Below are 23,779 nucleotides of genomic sequence, written 5' to 3' on the forward strand. Positions count from 1 at the left end.
TATGCAGAGAAGCGTGTTTTTCAGACTCGGCTCGTTTTGGTGTAAGGTGATTTACGAGTATGCAAGCATGAAGGCTAACTAGTATGTTTGCTTTTTCTTTATACGGGGGAATGGCATGTGTTGAGTGTTTGGAGCTGACAGCGCTGATTTTAGGGGTACTTGTTGTTCTGGTTCGGGGATAGGAATCTGTGGATTAACTGAGTGTTGTTACAAAGGCCTTCCAGTTTTCTGTTTCTTTTGTTCTGCTTTGTTATCAGTTTCGTTCCTGAATTGTTGGGGCATTGTGATGGTGTCTTGTGTGTGGGGGGGTGAGAGGGGAGTTGCGTTAGTGTGTCTCGTTGTTTTATGAGGCAAGCAATCTCTGATGTGCAGCTCCGGTTGTATTATCTTCTGTTGGAGTATTATGTTTTTCTCCATTAATTATGATGGTGTTAAAATTTTTTTTGTGTCTTTCAGTGTTTGTGATGGGTTTGTTGTTTAGCGTGATGAAGTGTTATTATGTTTCTTCGGTGAATTCTGTCCAATCGACTTTCTTGTAGTTTGTGTAAATGATGTGAGATCGCTCTGGCTTGGAGAGCACTCCCATGGTGATAATGACAGGAAGATGATCCGAAGAGAACTCGGGGTTATGAATAAATAAACAACGTATGGATCAAGTAAATGGCGTTCATATTCATTCATACATTTATTCTAGCTCTGCGACCCTGCCAAAAGTATATTACTGTAGTGTCATCCTAGGGGGAAAAGGAATGTCTCGAGGCAGCTACATGGAAGTAAATTTATGTATGGCTGCAGGGGAGCACCTTGTGTTTTCATCTGTGTAAAAAGAATAAGTAGTACTCGTACAAGAAAATCAATGTGGTGCAGATAATAGTTTATTTAAATATCTCGCATGACAAATAAGCAATACCACATATTTGGCACATACGTACATAAACCGAGGGTAACACACATAGAGAACGATACAGGTAATAATACTGTCATTGGCTCATATCATAATTTTTTTTAATATATGGCAAGAATGCTCAGTACATAAATAAATCAGCACATACACAACAGACCTGGTGAGCCATGGAAGTAGGTTATGGTTGCTGGTGTATTATACCCAGGAAATTACATGTACGGAAGCAGCACAGCCCATTGAGCATTATCTCCTTGCCTGACCTTAGCCACAGCCGCGCGCCATGACACCACGCATGCATGGAAAAGTAACTGGGGGGCGCGGAAACCTAAATGAGCGTCCGAGACCCCCCAGACCCCCTGACGTTAATAATTCATCTCACACCATGCACATATAGTCATGACTGGAGAAAACTGAGTTTGAAAATCAAATTAAAAGACAAGCGACTGGCCCGTGCACATTCTAGAGGTCAGGCGGCTGTGGCAATGGTCATTCAGGGCCCTCTCCACACTGACGCCTTAATCGGAAGTGAGACCATATTCTAGGTGGCATAGGAGGTTCGTGACATATCTTCCTTGACTATATGTTTTGCTTGTTATATCTTAAAATTATCTTGTATATTATATACGAGTATATGGTTTTATTACTGATGTACACGTACCATGCATTATTTGCTCATAAGAATAGGCCTACAGTGTACTGAGAGGTAATGAGCAGAAGGAATCACTGAGGAAAATGTTTCGAAATATCCAAAGCCACTCAGAGTACGGTCCATACTCTAACACAGGCTCGTTTGATCCTGTAGTTCTACGGGTAGTTTAGAACTTGACCAGGTGAAACGGGGTGTTCTTTTAAGCCTGTATCCTGAACGACACGATTAATCAGTTAGCGTTAGAACATTTCCGATTCCGCCTCACTGTCACCAAGCTCTAAGCACTGACTGATGCAATAGCAAGGAAGGAAGAATAAGACAATGAATAGAAGCAAAAGACAGGGAAGGTGAAAATATATTGTCAAGATGATACATCAAAGTTTTGTGTATATATATATATATATATATATATATATATATATATATATATGCTGCAGTTATTTTCTTTTGTAATATATCTCACAACTGTTACTGATTCATCAAAAGCCTGAAAATTAAAGGAACCAAAATATTATAAACCACATACGACGTTAGATAACTAACAAAACGGACCAACAGTTTTTACGTAACATATTGACGTAACTTATATGGAAACATGAAACTAACTAGTAGGAGAATTTTTACAATAGCTTTCGAAAAATATTTTTGTCATCTAAAAGTGAAATATGTATTTTTGAGAAATACCGCATACCAGTAAAGTGTGAAAGTGCGCTTTGTAAGCGCATGACGAGAGAGCGAGCGTTTGTACATACACACAACATCATAAGTTCATCTTGGTGTAAACTTTCAACATTTCTGGTCAGGTTGTTGAACAATAACAGAGGAATAATTGAGCTCTAATATTTACATTCTCACTTTTTTTTTCTCTCTCACACACACACACTTGCTGATTTCACCCTCTAAACATAGCAAAAACGTTCGTGCAAAATTATGAGCGTAATATCCAATATTTGACTGTCAGAATTATGCAAGAAGACATAGCGTTACAATAAGAAATCTTTTTAAAATCGACTTCATAGTGGAGCATGTCAGTTGAAGCCCTCGGTACATTCCCTTGGAAAGCTGGGATTCCAAGGGGTTGCTTTGGTCTCATGAGTAAATATATAGCTAAAAACAAAATTTATTGAGCGTAACTACCACCTACTGAAAGTATCTCTTCTCTATCTCGCATAGTAGAAAAGTAATTAGCCTCTGAAAACCATCGCGGTCGGGTCGTGTCGTGTCGGGCCCGACCGGGTCATGTTGGGCCTCTCATTTCTCAGCTGAAAGTAAACATCGTTGCACTCGTTCGCTCGTAATAACTGAAAACTGATCCTAGGTCTCAGTTCCCTCATACTGAAATGTGCATTCACTTTTATAATTCCCCATTACTGCTTATATTAACTTATGTAATATCTTCATATAAAAGCATTTTCATCTCTGGGTTCCTCCTTTGGTTGACTAGGTAACCTGCAAAGTGTGAGTTATCTGTACACTGCTGGCCAAATGTTGTGAAACTCATGGTTCGTGAACAAGGCATGTAGTTCATGGAATCATGACAGGATAATTACCGGTACTAATGCTTCACAATAAGATTTTAGGGAACTGATGTTAACATTATACTACTTCGGGAAGGTGAGCTGTGTCCAAAGACGAATTAGATACAATCTGCAGTAACTCCATCACCGCGAGGAAGCACTTCGTATCTTATTTTTCCTAACACCAGACCATTATATTGAACTTAGGAGAGGTCCCTGGGGTGAAGAAGTTAACGTTCTACAGATTCACTTGCCAAGTTTAGTATATTTGCTTACCATGAAAATTTTGGTAGTAAAAATATACTGTGAGGACCTGGAGTGTAAAGACTGGCATTGGTGGTCAATCTCTTTAGATCTTATCAGTGAGTGATGTGGTGTAGATGTGAATGTGTAAACCACTTCGATCCGATCGGTTATATTCTGGTTTAGTGCTGCAATCTCCAGATGATTTCATTCATTATAGTGGAAACCATTTGTATTGGAGGAATTAACGAAGGTTATTTCCTCTCCAGTTCGAAAGGTCTTTCCTAATCTTAGAAAACCCGTCTAGTGATAGCAAGCAAACAGTATAACACGCCATCATAGTGAAGGGTTAAAAGTACTCAGCCGTGTAGGTGCTGTTGTGGCGGTGTGTGGTGGTTGTGTTGTGGCTGGGGCACAGAGCGGGTATACGAAGTGAATACAGGAGCCTGAGAGTGTTAATAATGCCTCAGTGGTGCTGGTGGTGTAGTGATGAGTGGTGGTATTGGTGTGGCAGGGGCAGGGGCAGGGGTCGGGGGTACAGGTCTGGTCCCTGGCTGATGTGTCGCACGGTCCGCTGATGGGGACGCACTGCCAGGGGGCGCTCCAGTCGTGTCTGGCTGTGGGGGCAACACAAGGCACACAGCGTTACATCACAAATAGCTATAGTCAGAATAAACACAGTATATTCATTATCATCGTCATCATTACCATCATCATTAATAACCTAATCCAATCTACTAATTTATATACAGTATTGTTAACTTTAATATTTACCTCCGCCAACGAAGTTGGAAGATGTTATATAATCACCTATGTTTGTCTGCCTATCTGTCTGTCTGTTTGTCCAGACAATATCTCCAAAAATTCTCAATGAATTTCTGTGAAATTTTGTGGTATAGTGGGCCATGGACCAAGGAAGACATTATTAAATTTGGGGGCGGATCCGGATCCGGCTCTGGAGTATCCCGCACAATATCTGGAAAAGTTCTCAGTGAACTTAAATGAAATTTTGATGGAAGGGCGAGCCATGGGCCAAGAAAGAATGGGTTAAAGTCGGGGGCGAATCCGGATCCGGATCTTTTTTTTTTTTTTCCCTCTGCCAAGGAGGTTATGTTTTGCCTCGCGTTGGTTTGTTTGTCTGTCTGTCTGTCTATTAGCTGGATTATTCAAAAAGTTTTGAACGAATTTTGATGAAATTTTGTGGAAGGGTGGGCCATGGGCCAAGGAAGAAATGATTAAAGTTTGGGATCCTATATCCATGGATCCGGATTCGGATCCCTTTTAGTGGCAATGGCATTGACGGAGGTATGCGCTCTCTTAGTACTTTCTAGTTTTTTTATGCAGTACCCACAACATTGAAACAGAAGCAGGTAATGGTCAACATAGTATACTTATCATCATCATCATCATCATTATCATCATCATTATCATCATCATCATCATCATCATCATCATCAGCAGCAGCAGCAGCAGCAGCAGCAGCAGCAGCAGCAGCAGCAGCAGCAGCAGCAGCAGCAGCAGCAGCCTAACGTAACTTTCTGACATTACTTGTTAATACTGTTCTAATTGTACGTCCCACAGAACATGCACATATTCTTTCATATCACCCTTGTCATTACTCCCTTACAATTCGTATTCCTAATTAATATTATGAATATTGTGATTGCAAGACATAATCCTGGGTATTCTCGGGTTGCTGCATCACGAGTGAGAGAGAGAGAGAGAGAGAGAAAAGAGAGACTGCTCACGTGCTTGCCTCTTATTTTAGCTTTAACTTTCATGGGTCTATAAAGGAGTAATGTAAGGTATAATTAGGGCTGGAATGAATCCCTGGAAGCCTTGAACTTAAGATGTAGTGTTCCAGGAAAGAGTGCTGGAGTAGTCGTTGTAAAAGTTTCTTTCTTTCTCTCTCTCTCTCTCTCTCTCTCTCTCTCTCATCTATCTATATATCTACCTCTATCTCCTCTTTCTCTGTGTTTAATGAAAGGAAGAAAGACCCAAAGGGTACAAGGTCACAACCGGTGCTCCCTCAATGAAAAATACATAGAGTCAAATTCAAGAGCCGTTCGCTTCGAAATACCTGAACACCTTACGTTTGAAAGACCGAAGGGCATAGACACAGCGAAATCCAGACAGAGCAGACAGTTCCAGAGACGACCCGTTGCATACACGAATGACTGTGAATATCGCTTCATTCTTGCAATAGAGAGATGGGCAAAAAAGGGATGTGAGGTTGTTGCTAGACGGGGGCTGCGCAGCTACCATAATAGATAAAAGATGCAAGCGGACTGTTCAGAGAAGCAGTGATCACTGAAGTGGCGATAGCAAAGAGACAGAGATGTAACAGTGCTGCGATGAAAGAGATGTTGAACGGAGTCAGTAAGAGGAGGACAGTTGATGACAAGAAAAGCCTTTGACTCCACTCTGTTAAGATGAGCTGTATGTGGGGAGCCCCTCACCCCATATGAGAGCTGTATTCCACACATGGACGATAAAACCCTTCTATAAAGTCAATAGTTGGGGAACAGAAGGCTTGGCACTACTAGTCATTTGGAAGCATATTTTGGAGGAGAAGTAATATTCTCTTTCCATGATAAATTTCTAGAGACTGAAACCCCAAGTAGGTTCAAAGATGATGCAGGACGGTGTTGGATAATGTTAAATATTTAAGGATACTCCTGTGGAAGATTTTTTTCGGGTAGAAAGACGTAGGAACTGAATTGCTGATGGATTAAAAAGAGGAAGTTACTTTTATTCCAATTACAGATAAGAGCCAAGCCAGAAATTATTTGTGCCATAGCCTCATCCCGTGTTTGTTGAAGCAATTGCTGTGATGGACATTATGAGAAGTGGATGAAGAGGTGAAAGGTGGCGTTTTCAACGTACGAGTGGATAGGGTTAGGGTTAGATGTACAGCTCAGAAGGTCGTTGATGAATGGAAGGAAGAGAATCTGTGATAAGACAGAGTCCCAGTGAACCCCATTATTGATAGTTCTGGGATAAAATCGTTGGCCGTCTGCAACAGCAGTTATAGAACGACTAGAAAGAAAGCTAGAGATGAAGGCAAAGATAGAGGGATAGAGAAAGTAAGAGGGTATGTATCTGTCTGTCTAGCTCTATCTTTATCTATCTTTCTATAAAATGCCATCATGAGGTTGACTGGAATACTTTCTCTACGATGACATCTTAGAATAGTTTATTCCTGCTGTCTTCAGAAAATTGATTAGGTAATGCCCCTTGTATCTGATGAAGGCTGAATCAACCCCTTCAGTTGGCAGTCCCTCCTGAGATAAATAGTGTCACTGGAGGCAGCAAGAATAGAATATAAGAGTGATCATTCAGTTGCAAGTTTTTGATTTGGTGAGGGGCTTTTCACTTTACTCTTGCTGCTTCCGAATTGTTCTAGCTGGAGCAGTTAAATGTAGTCTTCATCAACTTCTTTTACCATTATAGCTCCTTCCTAAGCTGAGTAAAATTGTCTTATGGTAGCTAAAATAGAATGAAGCGTACGTGCTCGTTTTCAGGTGTATAAAGCGTGGGTGTCAAATCCATTATCAAGGTGGCATCGGTGAGCGGCCACCCCGTTACGCAGATGATGCATTTAGGGGAGGGGCTGACAGGTACGGTGAGACGTTAGGCGTGTGGCCAGCGTGAGTCAGGCAGCGAACGTGTGGCCAACGTGAGGCAGGCAGAGAACGTGCGGCCAACGTGAGAAAGAGAAGAGAATGTGTGGCCAAAGTGAGACAGGCAGAGAGTGTGTGGCCAACGTGAGGCAGGCAGAGAATGTGTAGAGAACGTTGGAGACAGAGGTGAACGATGGGTGAACAGAATGGCGGGTGAAAGTGAAAAAGATATCGAGTATGAAGGTGTGAAGAGAGTGAGTGAATGTGTGAGTGAAGCAGAGACGATGGAGATGATACAGAGTGAATGTGTGGAATGTGTCATGTAAGTAAGACAGAGATGATGATAAAGTGAGAATGTATGGAGAGTGTGAGCCAATGTAAAACAGATGATGTATGATTGCGTGAAGAGTGTGAGGGATGATGTTTGGAGACTTTGCGTAATGCTGGGACGAATGGTGTGTGAGTGAATCAGAAATGGCGTGTGAATGTGTGGAGAACGTGAGTCAAGCAGAGGTAATGTGTGATTGAGTAATGAGTGAGAGTGGAGCAAACATGATGAGTGAATGCATCATGAGTGTGAATATGGCAGAGATGATGAGTGGAGAGTGTGGGTGAGATTGAGGTGATGGGTGAATGAATGGAGTGTGAGAGTGAGGCAGAGACGCTGAGTGAGCAAGGTATACATTGTGAGTGAGTGACACAGAGTACATGAAGGCTCAGGTATACCCACCATATGAGGTAAATAGAGACAGCTACGGTAAGGATGAAGCCTGTTCCCACCGCCACGATGGCCAGTGTCCAAAAATTCATGTGACCTGCAACATAGAGAGTTAAGTTAGGTTAAGTTAGGTTCAAGTCATATAATACAGAGTTAAGTTAGGCTAAGTTCAAATAGGTACATTCATATAGGGCAGCGTACATCTACACACACACACACACACACACACACACACACACACACACACACACACACACACACACACACACACACACAAACTTACACACATACAACCTTTCATCTCCACCCCCCCACACACATGCATACATGTATACAAGCATACGCACAGAAAAAAATACCAGAATATTTCAAACTCTTTAAGCTCCCCCTGACACAGATGCACCGTGGACTGTGGAAAAGCCCAGTTGGACGTTCACATTTTTCTCGCCCAACTAAAGCTGCGCAGATGGAGTTTTATATTATTTTACTAGCAGGGGTACCCGGCGTTGCCCGGACCAAAAAGGTGAACACTCTAATCCTATTTGTTCTTGTTCAGTCTTTCTTTTTACTCCAGAAAGATCATGTATCTCTTATGCTTTTGATGAGGGATTATGAGAGGTCCAGGAACTTTCTATTTCAGCTTTTGCAGACTGACGCACAGTATTTGTGAGCATATGTTTACAGTTACCGGTGACCTCAAATGACCTCCGACCAGTGATCTCAAATGGCCTCAGAGGTCAACCTCACATAGCCTGTGTCCGAACTGGAGGTCATGTGAGTCTCCACGCCAAAAATTGGGCTGTTGGGTCCAGTCGTTCGAGCATGTATTACCGGTGACCTCAAAGGACCTCCGACCAGTGACCTCAAATGGCCTCGAAGGTCAACCTCACATAGTCTATGTCCGAACTGGAGGTCATGTGAGTCTGCATGCCAAAAATTGGGCTGCATGGGTACCCGGCGTTGCCCGGGGCAAAAAGGCGAACACTCTACCGGTGACCTCAAATTACCAAGGACTGAATTTGGACCCGCCTAAAAACCATCCTTGGGTCACCCTGATTCAGAATATATATTGGTCTGGGTCTCTGACCCTTGGTTTGGGTGTGATTGAAGGACAAACAAACAACAGACAAACAAACAAACAACACGGCTCTTTTATTCATATATATTTTGTTTAGGTGATTATTTTTTAACTATGAGATTCCTTTACTAGTGGCGGGGTTAATGAAGGTTGATCTACTCCCTGACATGAATGAATAAATAAATAAAACAAGATTGACGTATTTTAGCTGAAGGAGTTAAAATTAGCTGAAAAAAGTGATAAATTAATTCTTTAGCCAGACAATGCTAAACTGAAAAACCTGGGGAATATGATTAAGGGCCGCATTGCAGGAGGCTTAGGAGGCTTCGTAATACCTCTTCCTAAGCGATTTATTTGGCATATTACATCCCAACTGTAAAATAAACAAGGTTGCTACTTGACACACAGAGAAAGTGACGAAATTTCCTGTGACTACAAAACGATGGTAAGCAGTGTCAAAAATTCAGCATACTATTGATCCGGACGACAGGGGTGTATCAGTCACTCGAATATCAAGCAAGCAAGGGAGTTTGAGAGCCTGTGAGAGTGCGTGAGGGTGCGTCAGGGTGTTGTGATGCCTGTGGGTGGGGTGAGTGAGGGTGTTGAGTGCGTGCGGGTGCGGGTAGTGTGTGCAGAAGTGTAGGGTTGTGGGGTGTGGAGTGGTGTGGGGCGATGTGGTGTGCTTGAGGGTTGTGATGTGTATGAGAGGTGCGTGTGAGGGTGCTGGGTGTGTGAGGGTGTGGGGTACGGAAGGGTGTGGGTGCGTGTGTGAGCTGGCTGCTGTGATGATGTGGTTAATGTGAGGCAGCGGGAGGGAAAATTGGGTTTCTGGCTGGCGTCTTGTCAACCACTCTCCCCTCACCCCTCTCCTCTCTCTCTCCCTCTCTCTCTCTCCCCCTCTCTCTCTCTCTCTCTCTCTCTCTCTATGTATGTGTGTGTGTGTGTGTGTGTGTGTGTGTGTGTGTGTGTGTAAAAGAGTGAGAGGGTCCCGGCATCACATTAGCTTTCTGGTGATAAGATAATGAGGCAAAGTTAGGTGACGCCGACCCACTTTGCATAACGGAGCGCCCTCACCCATCCCAAGGGGGGTCTCAGCATACAGGAGGTAATATCATGTTTAATATACACCGACGGAAATTAACTTTATGAAATACAATGCTACAAAGCTTCATTTAGGACTGGTGGTTCCTCAGTCCTGATAATGTATGCTGTATCTTTCACTGTTGGAAGTTAACTTAGTGAAATATGCTTCATCGGGTCCTTATATAGCAGTACCGTGAGTTATTCAAATCGGAGAAATTATAGACACATACTAAAGCTGCATTTACTGTAACTATGCCACAGAAAATACTTCGGCCTGCAAGTATGATTTCTACCATACTGCTACACGTGTCATGCAGATGCTGCTGCAATACTCGGTAAAGCTGTGCAGTCAGAGCATAAACCTTTGATCTTCATAATCAGACGACTTTTAAAATAATTTTCTCTTGATATACACTGTCTAATTTATGCAAAATACGAGATATTTTTCGGACTAAAGGGGTTAGGTATGGCCTTCATTAACCCTTTCAAGTCAAGAAGTGTTTCCAAAACTGAGTATAGTTGTTTGAAGGCAGCAAGAATATATCAACAAATATATCACTTGGTATATCACGCACCTGCATACAGTAATACCATAATGGCGCATCGTTTCGTACGTGTTTATAAAATTTGCTGTGCGTTGTGTGATCCAAACATCTATTATTTATGAACTGTCTTTTGACTGAACTAAGTAATGCTAGGGAACCTCCTACCACAATTCTGAAAAAAAAAAAAATACCATGCGAATTACTATAGAATTTTATACCTACCATGTCCTGTGTATATGTCCGTATGTACGTGTTTATAACCCTAATTAATCGTCCGGCTTGTCACTCACATTAGACTACACCATTCACTGGCATGGGGGGTGAGGGGCGAGAGAGGGATGGGACAGAGGTGACGGGGAGGTGAGGAGAGGGAATGTAGGGGTGAGGGAGAGAGAGGTGGGGGTGAGAGGGTGAGAGGCAGGATGTGTGTGGCTGTGTTCCCATGGTGACGCCAAGCCCTCGTCCTTCACCACAGGCAGAGTCAAGGGGCAGGAATATGGGTAGGGGCAGGGGTAATGACAGGGGCAGGGACAAGGGCAGAGGTAGAGGCGGGGGCAAGGACAGGGTTAGGGGGAGGGTTAGGAGATAGGGTGGGTGCAGGAACAACGACAGGAATAGGAGCAAATGCAGGGACAGGGGTAGGGGTAGAAGCAGGGATAGGCGTGGGGACAGGGGTTGAGGTAGGGGTAGGGGCAGGGGTATGGGTAGGGGTAGGAGTAGGGATAGGGACAGGAGGTGTAAGGTCAGGGGCAAGGGCAGGGAGGAGGACAAAGACAGAGACAAGCGCAGGGAAAGGGTCAGGGACAGGAGCAAAGGCAAGAACATGGACAGGGGTACGGGCAGGGACAGGGAGAGGGACAGGGACAGGGGAAAGGGCAGAGGCAGTGGCAGATGCAAGGACAGGGAAATAGTAGGGATAGGGATGGGGTCGGTGACAGGGGAAAGGGTAGGGGCAGGGACAGGAACAGAGGCAAGAGGGCAGATATGGGCAAGTTAAAAAAAGATGTCCAGCATAATGGCTTGGGAGGAGACAGGGGGATGGAGACTGAAGACACGAGGTGTTGCAGGTAAATGCGGTGACTGTAATGGGAGAAACAAGAGGAAACATTCACAAAGTACAATACAAGAGTCCAACAAAATGTCTAAGGGCCGAATATTTGATTTTGCCTTACGACCTTGCCTTTCAACCGGCTGCTCTAAAAATCGAATTAATTATTGTTGATTGACCCTCCACCATTCCACTACGTTTGGTCCAAGTCGGATGAAAGCTGTCTGAGTTGACCTTGCCCTGCGACCTGATCATTGATCTGTTGTTCTCAGAATCGAATTTCTTCACCTTTGGCTGACCTTCAGTCCTTCTACCAAGTTTAAACCAGATCGAATCAAAATTGTCTGAGTTATAGGTAAAACATTTTAGCCCAATGACTGTCCTTGACGAAATGCTCTCTAATTCCAGTCCCTTCATCTTTCGTTTACCCTGAACCCTTCCAAAAAGTTTAGTCTAAGTCGGAGAAAAGCTTTAAGCTGGCCTTGCTATGTGATCTCAACCTTTGATCTATCATTTTAAAAAGAAAATAAGTTAACCCTTTGGCTGACCCTCACCCCCTCCATCAAGTTTAGCTGAAATTAGAAAAAAAAGGAACACTTAGAGAGTACAATACCCGCACCCACCAGCTGGTCTAAGGGTCAAATATTTGATCCGTGACGCTGACTTTTACCGATTGCTTTGAAAACCGAACCTCTTCATTCTTGTTGGACCCTTAACTGTTCCACCAAGTTTTATCAAAATCGGATCAAAACTGTGTTAGCCAACTTTTCCCTGTGATATCACAGACAGACATTTGCCTGACCACTAAAAAAATTCCAGTCGGTGTATCCTTATTTTACCCCGAACCCTTACACAAAGTTTGCTTTAAACTGATAAGAAAATGTTTAAATTGACATGCCATGTGACCTTGATCTTTGATCTATTGTTCTCAAAAACAACATGCAAACCCCTTGCCCAGTCCTCAACCTTCCACCAAGTTTGGTTCAAATCAGATCAAAATGGTGTAAATTATATTTCTCAAACACTGACACATGAATCGAAATTTTATCCTGCCTTGTGACCTTGATGTTTGACTAATTGTTCTCAAAATCGAACCCCATTCCTGCCTTACCCTCAACCATTCCACTAAGTTTGGTGTAAATTGGGCAAAAGATCTTTAAGTGAGACTTCCTATAGCAAACTATGACCTATCCCTGTGACCCTGTCCGGTAACCTTTGTTCTAAAAAACATTAGATATACTTCTCAGCCACCCAGCGACCCTTCCACCAAGTTGGGTTAAAACTGGATGAAAACTTTTGAGTTAGTTTGTTCACACACACACACACACACACACACACACACACACACACACACACACACACACACACACACACACACACACACACACACACACACGGGCCGAGTAAAACAATACCTGCTCTCGTTTCTTGAGCCAGGTTATAAAACTGCTTTTGTTATATTGCTCACACACACACACACACACACACACACACACACACACACACACACACACACACATGGGTCGAACTCTGACCTTGCTCTGTGACGTTGACTGTTGACAGAATTTTGTTGAAACTGAATCCATTTGTCCATGTGTTACTCTCAACCCTTCCACCAAGTTTGGTCTACACAAAAGCGAGCTAAATATAAGTCAGTCAGAGAGCACATACCGTTGCCAACATCAATAAAATTTATTGTATATTCCTGCATCTGGATTCGGATCCACCCTAAAATACAACCTGATGAATACTTTTACTGTCTCACATGGTCTGGTTAGAGTAGTTGGCCCTGTAACACAAATATCATACAATACATACCTCCGCCCACGCCAGTGAAATGTATTATTTATTCCTGCATACGGCCCCAGATTAAGCTCAAAATCTTATCAACTCTTCCTTGACTCACTGTCCACCTATCCACCAGATTTCACTGAAATCGGATAAAACTTTCTGAGACATCTTGTACACATACAAAGAAACAGATACGAGTGAATATATAAAATTTTCCAACTTCGTTAGCGGAGGTACGTAAGCTGACAGCCATGTGACCTTGAACTTTTATCTTTTCTTGTGACCTTGACCTTTGACTGATTGTTCTCCATATCGAATCCCTTCATTCTCGCCCTCCCCTGAACCCTTTTACTTGGACTGGTCTAAATTGGACAAAAACAGTTTAAGCTAACCTCACCATATGACCTTAACATTTGACTTATTGTTCTAAAAAAAAAAAAAAAAAAAAAAAGGTCAACCCCTTGGCTGACCCAAAAAACCACCACCAAGTTTAGTCCAGATCAGATCAAAACTAGTTCATTAGTTTGCTGACACATAACCAGCACTCGAGTCGAACTTTTACCTTGCCTTGTGACCTTGACCTTTGACTAATTGTTCTCAAAATCAAATCCTTTCTTTCTTGCCTGACCCTTCCACCAAGTTTAGTGTAATCTGGTCAACGATACCTAAGCTGATCTTTCCATGTGCCTCTGACTTTTGATCTATCTATCTATCTATCTATTGCCAGACGCCATAATCCCCTACGAGGTGGCCATTTGACTCTGAGTTATTTGTTTTACAGGAAGGGGCTCTAACCCTCCACCAACCCACTTGTTGACACCTAGGGAGCACGTATGATGCCTTCTCAAAAACTACTGGTTCACTCTTTGACTCTCCCCCAAGGCGCTGTTCATCCTTACCGGTTTATTTCTGTTTCTGCTTCTTTAATATATTCTTGTATGTTATTCATGCAATCTAATCGATATTAAAAAAGTATAAGATAGAAAATAGAGAATATTAATGGGTAGTTTGGGAAATAAATCGTGAGGGAAGAGGTGCTACGGAGCCTCCTTAGCCAGCGAGAAAACGGACCTCGAGTCTTTCCACCAAACATGGCTAAAGTAGGATAAAAATTGAGACGTCGAGTGAAACGGTACATCCTCTGGGCTATCGTCGGCGCGTGTGTAATAGTGCAAATTATACAGAATTGGGAGGGGAAAACACGATTAGAAAATTAGGTGAGGGTAGGCTGGGAGAAGACGAATGCTAGGGAAGTAGGAAGAGAGGAAGGAAAGAGACAGCCAAGGAGGGAGGGAGGAGTCAGGGTAGCATGGAGGGCAGGGAGGAGACAGAGAGGGTCAGGGAGGATATGAAGGAAGTGGGACTCAGAAAGATAAGGAGGGGGGAAAGTGTCAGGGAGTCATGGAGGGAGGAGGAAGTCGGGGAGGCATGGAGGAAAGGAGGAATCAGGAAGGTAGGGCGTAGAGGAGGTACCGAAGAAAGGAGGAGGCAGGGTGGCATTAAGGGGAGGAATGGAGAGTCAGGGAGACAAGGAGAAAGGAGAGGAGGAATCAGAAGTCAGAGAGAGGGAAGGAGAGAGGAGTGAGTGAGGGAGGGTGGAAGGGAGGGAGGGAAGGAGAGAGGAGTGAGTGAGGGAGGGTGGAAGGGAGGGAGGGAAGGTTAGGAGCCACTGACGTACAAGTATGAAAGATGAAAGGCGTACTGTAATTTAAGTGAAGAGGACTAGTAGGTACAAAGGAGACAGGGAGATCACTGTGGATGGTGATGATGCTGATGATGAAGATGATGGTAAGGAGGAGGAAGAGGAGGAGGAGGAAAAGGAGGACAGGAGTGGTGAGAAGATGGGGGGAAGATAGGGCAAGGGATGGAGGCAAGATGAAAATGATGAGACGAAGAAATTGTGATGACAGAGGAAAGGAAGGGTGAGGAAAGGGAACAAAGTGTACAAAGAGACTGTATGGTGAGAGAAAGCAGCGAGTAAGCAAAGAGAGAGAAAGAGAGAGAGAGAGAGAGAGAGAGAGAGAGAGAGAGAGAGAAGGGGGGAGGCAGGGAAGGAAATTGGGAGGAGAAATGGATAAAGTTTTGGTCCTTCCCTTCCAGCAGCTGTAGGGGATGGGACGAGGCTTGTGTGTGTGTGTGTGTGTGTGTGTGTGTGTGTGTGAGAGAGAGAGAGAGAGAGAGAGAGAGAGAGAGAGAGAGAGAGAGACAGACAGACAGACAGACAGACAGACAGAAGAGGTAACCAAACATTAAATCATGGGAAAAATATTGGCCCTAGGACAAAAAAAAAAAAAAAAAAAATGGAGAGGCAGGAATAAGAAACAAGAAAAAAAATAATTAACAGTAAAGAATAGACGGAGGATACATCAATAGAAAGAAACTAGGAGAAAGATACATGAACAGGGCAATAGAAGAGACGAGATAGAATGATTTACGTATATAAAGAGTGAATGGGTGATAACACAGGAAGATGGAAGATAAAATGTAAAGGAAGAGAGAAAAGCAATGTAATAACAGCAGAAGCGAGGAAAAAGATGGGGACGAGGAAGAAGAGGAGAAAATTTTGGAACATGGAAGATGAAAAAAAAAAAGGCTTAGTGTAAAAGATGAAAGCACGAACGGAAATTGACAGACCTAGAGCGAGCAAGCGAGAGAGAGAGAGAGAGAGAGAGAGAGAGAGAGAGAGAGAGAGCAGCCACTTGGGCAGATTAGTTGATGGACTAGAGCCACGGAGGGTTTGGGGAGGGAGAAGGGGGCGGAGGAAGTTAAAGGAGACGAAGGATAGAAGAGGGGAGAGAAAGGCAGAAAGGGGAAGAGAGGAAAGAGAGAGGAGGGGAAGGAGGAGGTAGGCGCTGAAGAGAGAGGTGAAGGGAGGCGAAAGAGGGGTGGAGAAGACGAATGGGAGGAGAGGAGGTAGGCAGAAGGAAGAGAGAAAGAAAGAGGTGTATAAGTTAAAGGGGAGAAAGAAAAAGACATGAGGAGGGGACAAGCAGAAAGAAGAGGAGAGAACGTAGCAGGAGAGAGAGAGAGAAGGAGGAAAGAAGAGGGAGGAGAGTGGGGAACGTACAGAGAAGAGAAAGGAAAAGAATGGGAGGGTAGGAACAGAGAGAGAAGAGGAAGGATGATTAGAGAGGTAAGAGAAGAAAGGAATACGATATGTGGAAGAATAAGAGAGACAGACAGACAGACAGACAGACAGACAGACTGTATTAGAGGTCCCTGAAAAGATGAAAGTACCATAATTAAAAACTTGATAAGTTACGAGAGAGAGAGAGAGAGAGAGAGAGAGAGAGAGAGAGAGAGAGAGAGAGAGAGAGAGAGAGAGAAGTAGAGTGAGTTACAAGGATTTTTATTAGGGCAAGCGGCATCTCAAAATGTCTTACTTCCCACACCGAAGCAGTATTGGTAGTTTAATAGTGAAGGAAAAGTATATCGTAGTTGGAAGGTTCTCCTAATCCCGGGGAAATGGCCGGGATAGGAAACTTTTACAGGAAAGGGGGACACATTCAATCTACCAATATATTAAGCCCAACGAAACTTTATCTTGGCGTATCTTGAATTCAATGAGGAACTGTCAACTAACTCTGCTAGCAGCCGACTCCATGTACTATATATATTCAGTATTTTGTACGTGAAGAAATTACCATACGTATCAGGATGGCAACACTTTGCATTAAATTTTCATCCGCTGCTCCATTTTGTGTTGATATTAAAACTAAGTGTGTGCAAGTTGTTGGTATTTTCAAATCAATGAAGGATTTTGGAAATCTCTATTAGTTATATGCGCAAAGCCAGTTCTCTATCGAAATGTCGCCCAGGGACAACAGCCTTCAGTATTCGAAGTTCCTGATGTATGAGATCAGTTTAGTAGCCCGTGCCTGGACTCTCAAGCCTTGCCATGTCTTTCTTTAAGATCAGCGACCAGAACTGCACAACATATTCCATGTGTGTAGGACAATAGACAGAGAAATAAAAATATTCAGACAGAAATACAGACAGAGAGAAGAAAGACAGACAGACGGACACAAACACACACACACACACACACACACACACACACATATATATATATATATATATATATATATATATATATATATATATATATATATATATACAGGAGATGCTACCCAAAAGTTCCTGAAACTTGAAAGCAGGGAGGAAACCACTTGTCGTACGGTGTGTGGAAGCCAAGTGGCAGTGCACCCACCCTTTGTTTGTTAGTGAGTCAAGTGGCGTTGTGCAGGGTGGATGCGTTTGCCGAATGTGTGTGTGTGTGTGTGTGTGTGTGTGTGTGTGTGTGTGTGTGTGTGTGTGTGTGTGTGTGTGTGTGTGTGTGTGTGTGTGTGTGTGTGTGTGTGTGTGTGTGTGTGTGTGTGTGTTTTGTCTTTGTGTTTGGGTTAGTTTGAGAATTATGTGATCTCAAAAATGGAGGATGTGAAAGAGCAATGTGTGGGCATTAATTTTTGTGTGAAACTTGGAAAGGATGCGCAGAAACTTATAAAATGTTCAAACAAGGATTTGGTGACAATGCTGGTTTAAGCGTTTTAAAAACGGACAAATGTCGACAGATGACGATGCACGTTCTGGTCGCCTTTCCACCAGTTCAGCTTTTAACAATGTGGCCAAAGTTAGTGCAACCATCCTCGCAGATGGCAGGAGGACAATCCACGACATATGTGACATTGCTAGCCTATCGTATGGATGTTGCCAACGCATTATGTCTGGCGACCTTGACATGAGACGAATAGCCGCCAGGTTTCCAGACTGATCAGCAAAAGCAGCATCGCGTGGAGATCTGCACGGAACTCAACGAAATGACCGGAAATGACCCTAACTTCCTCTCAAGTGCCATTACTGTCGATGGAAGCTGGTTTTAAGGGTACAACCCGGAAACCAAACAACAACCACTGCAGTGGAAGAGCCCAGCATCGCCCCGACCAAAGAAGGCACGTAAGGTCATGAGCAATGTGAAGTCACTGCTCATCATTTTCTTCGACATGGTGGGCACTGTTCATAAGGAATTCGTTCCTCAAGGACAGACCGTCAATGCAAAGTTCAACTGTGATGTTTGGAGACGGCTTCGGGAAAACGTGAGGCAAAAAGCATCCAGACAAGAGGCGCACAAACAAATAGGTGCTTCACCATGACACTGCATCCGTGCACACAGCTCTTGGTGTTCAGCAGTTTTTCTATCTATATACCTATCTATATACGTAGGGTGTTTCCTCTTTAACGGGGGATAACCAAGACAGGACGACACACTCACCAAAATACTCATCCAAACAGTCATTTGCTCTTATGTTAATGGGAGAAGGGATCGATCCTCACCGCACCACATCGCGCGAGGGTCAACTGTGCAGTGCAACCAGTGACATCTGCAGCAGAGCCCGACAGCAGAGCTGGTTTACCCCTGCCACATCACAGTGGACCCATACCCTTACCCGCACCTGACCTGATCAGCTGATCACACCCAATGCGGAAGAATATCCCCTCAGGGCTGCGTCATCATTTATTCATTTACAGTTGCTTTCCAATCATTTCTATCAAGCACAGCCACTCTTCCTTGCTCAACAGACATCCCTCTTGCATCCAACGCTCTCTTCACACTGTCCATCCATCCTATTCGTGGTCTTCCTCTCAGCCTTACACCTCTCACATCAGATCTAGTTACCTTTTTCACCAATCGCTCATTACCCATTCTCTCCATATGCCCAAAACCATCGCAACACCCTCTGCTCAACTCGTTCAGCCATCTCCCGCACAACTCCAGTTCTCCTTCGCACTTCATCATTTGCCACGCGACACATACGTGTCACTCACACATACTCCTCAGACACCTCATCTCCATTACATTCAGTCTCGTCCTCTCTGCTACATCCACATTCCATGTTTCAGTCCCATATACGTAGTCGGCACCACTACTCCCTCATACAACCTTCTCGTTATATCCATTCTAAGCAAACGACATCTAAATACTTTTTTTTTCATTCCTCCCAGCACCTTTCCTACTACATTCATTCTAAACTTCACCTCTACATCTATTCTTCCATCCACAGCATCATGTGACCCTAAATACTTGAAACACTCTACCTCCTCAAGCAACACACCATTCAAAACTACATTCATCCTCCTGCCATCTACCAACCTCGTACTCATCGTCACTTTACTTTTATTCTCATTCACTCTCAATTTCCTGCTTTCACACAGCAGTGTCTCCCACCTCACGTATTCACCAGGTTTGGCCCCCTGTGACATTTTCTTCTTTCCGAAAATGAAAATCCAGCTCAAAGGACTAAGACATGGGCGTCCGGAGGGGGGGGGCAAGGGGGGGGGCAGTTGCCCCCCTTTGGAATTTGACGGCATCAGTTCTTGTTCAAGGAAGATTGATGTGAGTCGATTCATGCATTCTGTCACTATGCATTTGTGTATATCATGTAACTCATGTAAGTATATGCCTGTGCCTATTTGGAGTGTGTGTATTTTGATATAACCGCACATATATGTATAATTTCTTTTATTTTGCCCCCACCCCCATACAGAAAGTCCTGCGGACTCCCCTGGACTAAGATCTGACACCACTGAGATCCAGGAGGAATCGTAGAAGATTCTGAAGAAGCTGGTGCTCAAAAACCTCCAGAACGCGTTCCGATCGTAGGAGAAGCGCTGGGATCGTTATCTGCACTCCCAAGAGCTCGTGTATATATATATATATATATATATATATATATATATATATATATATATATATATATATATATATATATATATATATGAAGAGAGAGAGAGAGAGAGAGAGAGTAGAACAGGAGTGAGGTAAGGGTGGATCAGGTTCCACCCCCAGGACTGATATTGACACTAGACCGTGATAAATGAAGCTGCCTTCCCCACCCCGGGTTGTAGGACTAAAACTCACCACACAAAAGCCTACCAGGAAAAAACTCACTGGAAGAAAAATTCTCCAGACAAAAATTCGCCAAACAAAAACTCTATCTATCCATCTATCTATCTATCTATCTATCTATCTATCTATAGTCAGACGCCATAATCCCTAAGGGGTGGCCGTTTGTCTTTCAGTTAGTTGTTTTACGAGGAGGAGCATTAATCACCAGCAAAGCCACTCGTCGACACGTAGGGAACACGTATGGGTTGATTATATGGCTGCCATCCAGAGATGTAACTGGTTTCCCTGCTTACAGGAACCAAAAAGCTTGTCGCTTATTGTAAAGTCACCTGAAAAGAAAAGAAGAGTAATGAAAAGTGACAGGTGAGATGGGAGACATAGGAAGAGAGGAGAGAAGACACAGTAAAAGAATGATAAAGGTGAAGGGAGAAGTAAACACCACTACATCAAGTGAGTGGATGATGGTCGCCACCACCTACCACAACAACTCGACAAAAACTCACTAGATATAAACTTAACGATTGGACACGGAGATAGTCAGCCAGTATCATTTCATGTACAGTGTCAATAAAACCATTATGTAGTATTATCAGTATAGGCCTAACCAATTCATACGTAAAGTATCTGTAATGATAGCAGGGGTATGCTTTATACGTAACACGTAACATCGTAACACTGGTTAATGTTATTCGTAAAATATCGGCTAAAGTGCAATATAAAACTAATATTAAATGAAAAATAGTCAAAGCTCTTCAGTTACAAAAGATGTGTTTAGAAACTGACTCTGTGTTCAATATATCGACTTTCTGCCAAAGGCCAGAGCTTCGCACAGAATCTGTAATCGTTGCAGGTCCTATATATATATATATATATATATATATATATATATATATATATATATATATATATATATCTATATATATATCTATCTATCTATCTATCTATATATATATATATATATATATATATATATGTATATATATATATATATATATATATATATATATATATATATATATTACTCTTTCCTTTGCAAGATGACCTCTTACAGCTTGTTTCTTCACTAGCGTTCCATGTCTCGGATCATGTTAGTTCAAATCATGCTTCGATTGTCGCGAGCATTTTGTTTCATGGTTTTGAGAAATTCGACTAACATTTGTTTGGTAAATTTTTATCTTCGTTACCATTCAGTCGGTGAGTACTGTCCTTTATTTATTTATATATTTATTTATATTTTTTGTCCAGTGAGTCTGTGTCCGCCCCCTCCCCCCCCCACTACCACAGTCCCTCCCAGTCTTCCTCTCCTCTCGTCCTTTTTATTCATTTATTCATTTGATATCATAATCATTATATTTAATTTTTGCCTTCCATCTTTCACCATTCTCTCTCTCTCTCTCTCTCTCTCTCTCTCTCTCTCTCTCTGACACATTCGCACAAAGTCTAGTGAACTCAGTAGGTGGAAAATGTTTCACAACTTTCCACCAAAATTCATAGTGCTTCTTGTCAGAGGCTCATACGTTGTTATAAAGCATATGAGTGTCCTGACATGAGTATGCCACCACAGATCAAAGTACAACTCTCTTATTTATATATATTTTTAAACTGAAGCTGTCGGACAATCAGTGTTTGCTTTGTCTGGCGTAAACCCAAACTCCATCTCATCAATATTCACTGTCCCTTATCATACCTTCCGGGACTCTCCTGTACTGTCATTACCTTGTAAAAAAAAAAAAAAAAAAAAAAAAAAAACTTTATGCCTCAGTAATTTCCCCTCGCCAGGATATCACCCTTCTTCTTATACATATTTACAATCACGCTCTTCAACCAGTCATCTGGTACAACACACTTATTAATAATAGAATTTAGTATATCAGTAACTAAACCCACTTCAGTATCTCCTGAGGCCGAACACATCTCAGGAGTCAAGCCAGACACCCTCGCCGCCTTCCCCAACTGCATCCTGTCGATTGTTTTGCCAGCGATACCAAACTCAAGCAATGGCTAAGGGCCAAACACTGGATCTGCCGTCTCCAAACTTTCCCTCCTCGATTCAAACTCCTAGTTCGGCAAGCGGTTCTAATGTTCTCTCCAAGCATATTTATCAATCTATCTATATAGAACAGTGGTTATTTTGCATACATTTCTTCACTGTGACGTTTCTGCATATACATATATATATATATATATATATATATATATATATATATATATATATATATATATATATATATATATATATATATATATATATATGCAGTGTGAACGTGCATGTGCGTGTGTGTGTGTATGTGTGAGAGAGAGAGAGAGAGAGGGGGGGGGAAAGGGAGAGAGAGATAATGTTAACAGAAGTTTATATTTACCAAGTCGTTTTAGTGGCAAATAGGATTAGCATGGTGAGAACGTATCGTACGATTACACCTACTAACGAATGTTATCACAGCCCTTGACTTCACTATCACAGCCTTCATTAACATCACTTTCACTGTCATCAATACAGTTATTATATCCACGACAGTCATCACCTTCACTACCCTTATCACCACTATCATCAGTAGTTATTACAGTTATTAAGTGTTTTCATTCAAAGTATTAAACTTCAACACCGGAATGTTTTCTTTGGCGAACAAAACCGTCTGACGCAAACCACAGTGAAGGAAACGAGATATTTTAATTGCACGTAAAATAAGAGAAGGAAAGTTTTTGCATTCCCTTATCCTTGACCTTCCAAAAAATAAATAATCTATCTATCTATCTATATACCTAGGCTGCTTCCCCCAAGGAAAGGGAGGTAGCCGAGACAGGACGACTCACTCTCCATTTACTCATCCATTCAAACATATTCATTTGCATCTTAGCCCCAAAGGGGAGAACGGACAGATCCTCACCGCACCACACCGCACAAGGGTCAACTGGGCAATGCAATCAGTGACATCCGCAGCAGGGCCCGACAGCAGAACTGGTTTACCCCTGCCACATCATAACAGACCCATCCCCTTACCCGCACCTAACCTGACTAGCTGATCAGACCAAATGCGGGAGAATATCCCCTCAGGGCTGCGTCATCACTTATTTATTCACAATTTCTCTCCATTTATTTCTGTCACGCACAGCCACTCTTCCTTGCTCAACAGACATCCCTCTCGCATCCAGCGCTCTCTTCACACTGTCCATCCATCCTATTCGTGGTCTTCCTCTCAGCCTTACACCTCTCACATCAGATCTAGTTATCTTTTTCACCAATCGCTCATTATCCATTCTCTCCATATGTCCAAACCATTGCAACACCCTCTGCTCAACTCTACCAGCCATCTCCCGAACAACTCCAGTTCTCCTTCGCACTTCATCATTTCGCACCCGATCCATACGCGTCACTCCACACATACTCCTCAGACATCTCATCTCCATTACATTCAAACTTTTCCTCTCTGCTACACCCATATTCCATGTTTCAGCCCCATATAATGCAGTCGGCACCACAACACCCTCATACAGCCTTCTCTTTTACATCCATTCTAAGCGAACGACATTTAAACACTTTTTTTCATTCCTCCCAGCACCTTTCCTACTTCATTTATTCTAAACTTCACTTCTGCATCTATTCTTCCATCCACAGCAACATGTGACCCTAGTAATTTAAAACAATCTACCTCAAGCAACTCACCATTCAAAACTATAT

The 23,779-nt window shown here is 42.8% G+C and overlaps 1 protein-coding gene across 1 annotated transcript in view; it reads right to left on the reverse strand.

The window, feature by feature from the left end:
• Nucleotides 1-3,779: 3,779 nt before the first annotated feature.
• Nucleotides 3,780-23,779, reverse strand: part of LOC145413753 (uncharacterized) — a 29,596-nt gene continuing 9,596 nt past the window's right edge. Inside the window, exons 2-3 of the mRNA XM_080283411.1 lie at nt 7,667-7,751; nt 3,780-3,930 (exon numbers count right to left, since the gene is read on the reverse strand). Coding sequence (XP_080139537.1) covers nt 3,780-3,930; nt 7,667-7,751 — 236 coding nt within the window. The remainder of the gene's footprint in view (nt 3,931-7,666; nt 7,752-23,779) is intronic.

Source organism: Coenobita brevimanus, chromosome 97 (genome assembly GCF_032717465.1).
Source record: "Coenobita brevimanus isolate Jiangsu-jjx chromosome 97, ASM3271746v2, whole genome shotgun sequence".
NCBI classification, from domain to species: Eukaryota; Metazoa; Arthropoda; class Malacostraca; order Decapoda; family Coenobitidae; genus Coenobita; species Coenobita brevimanus.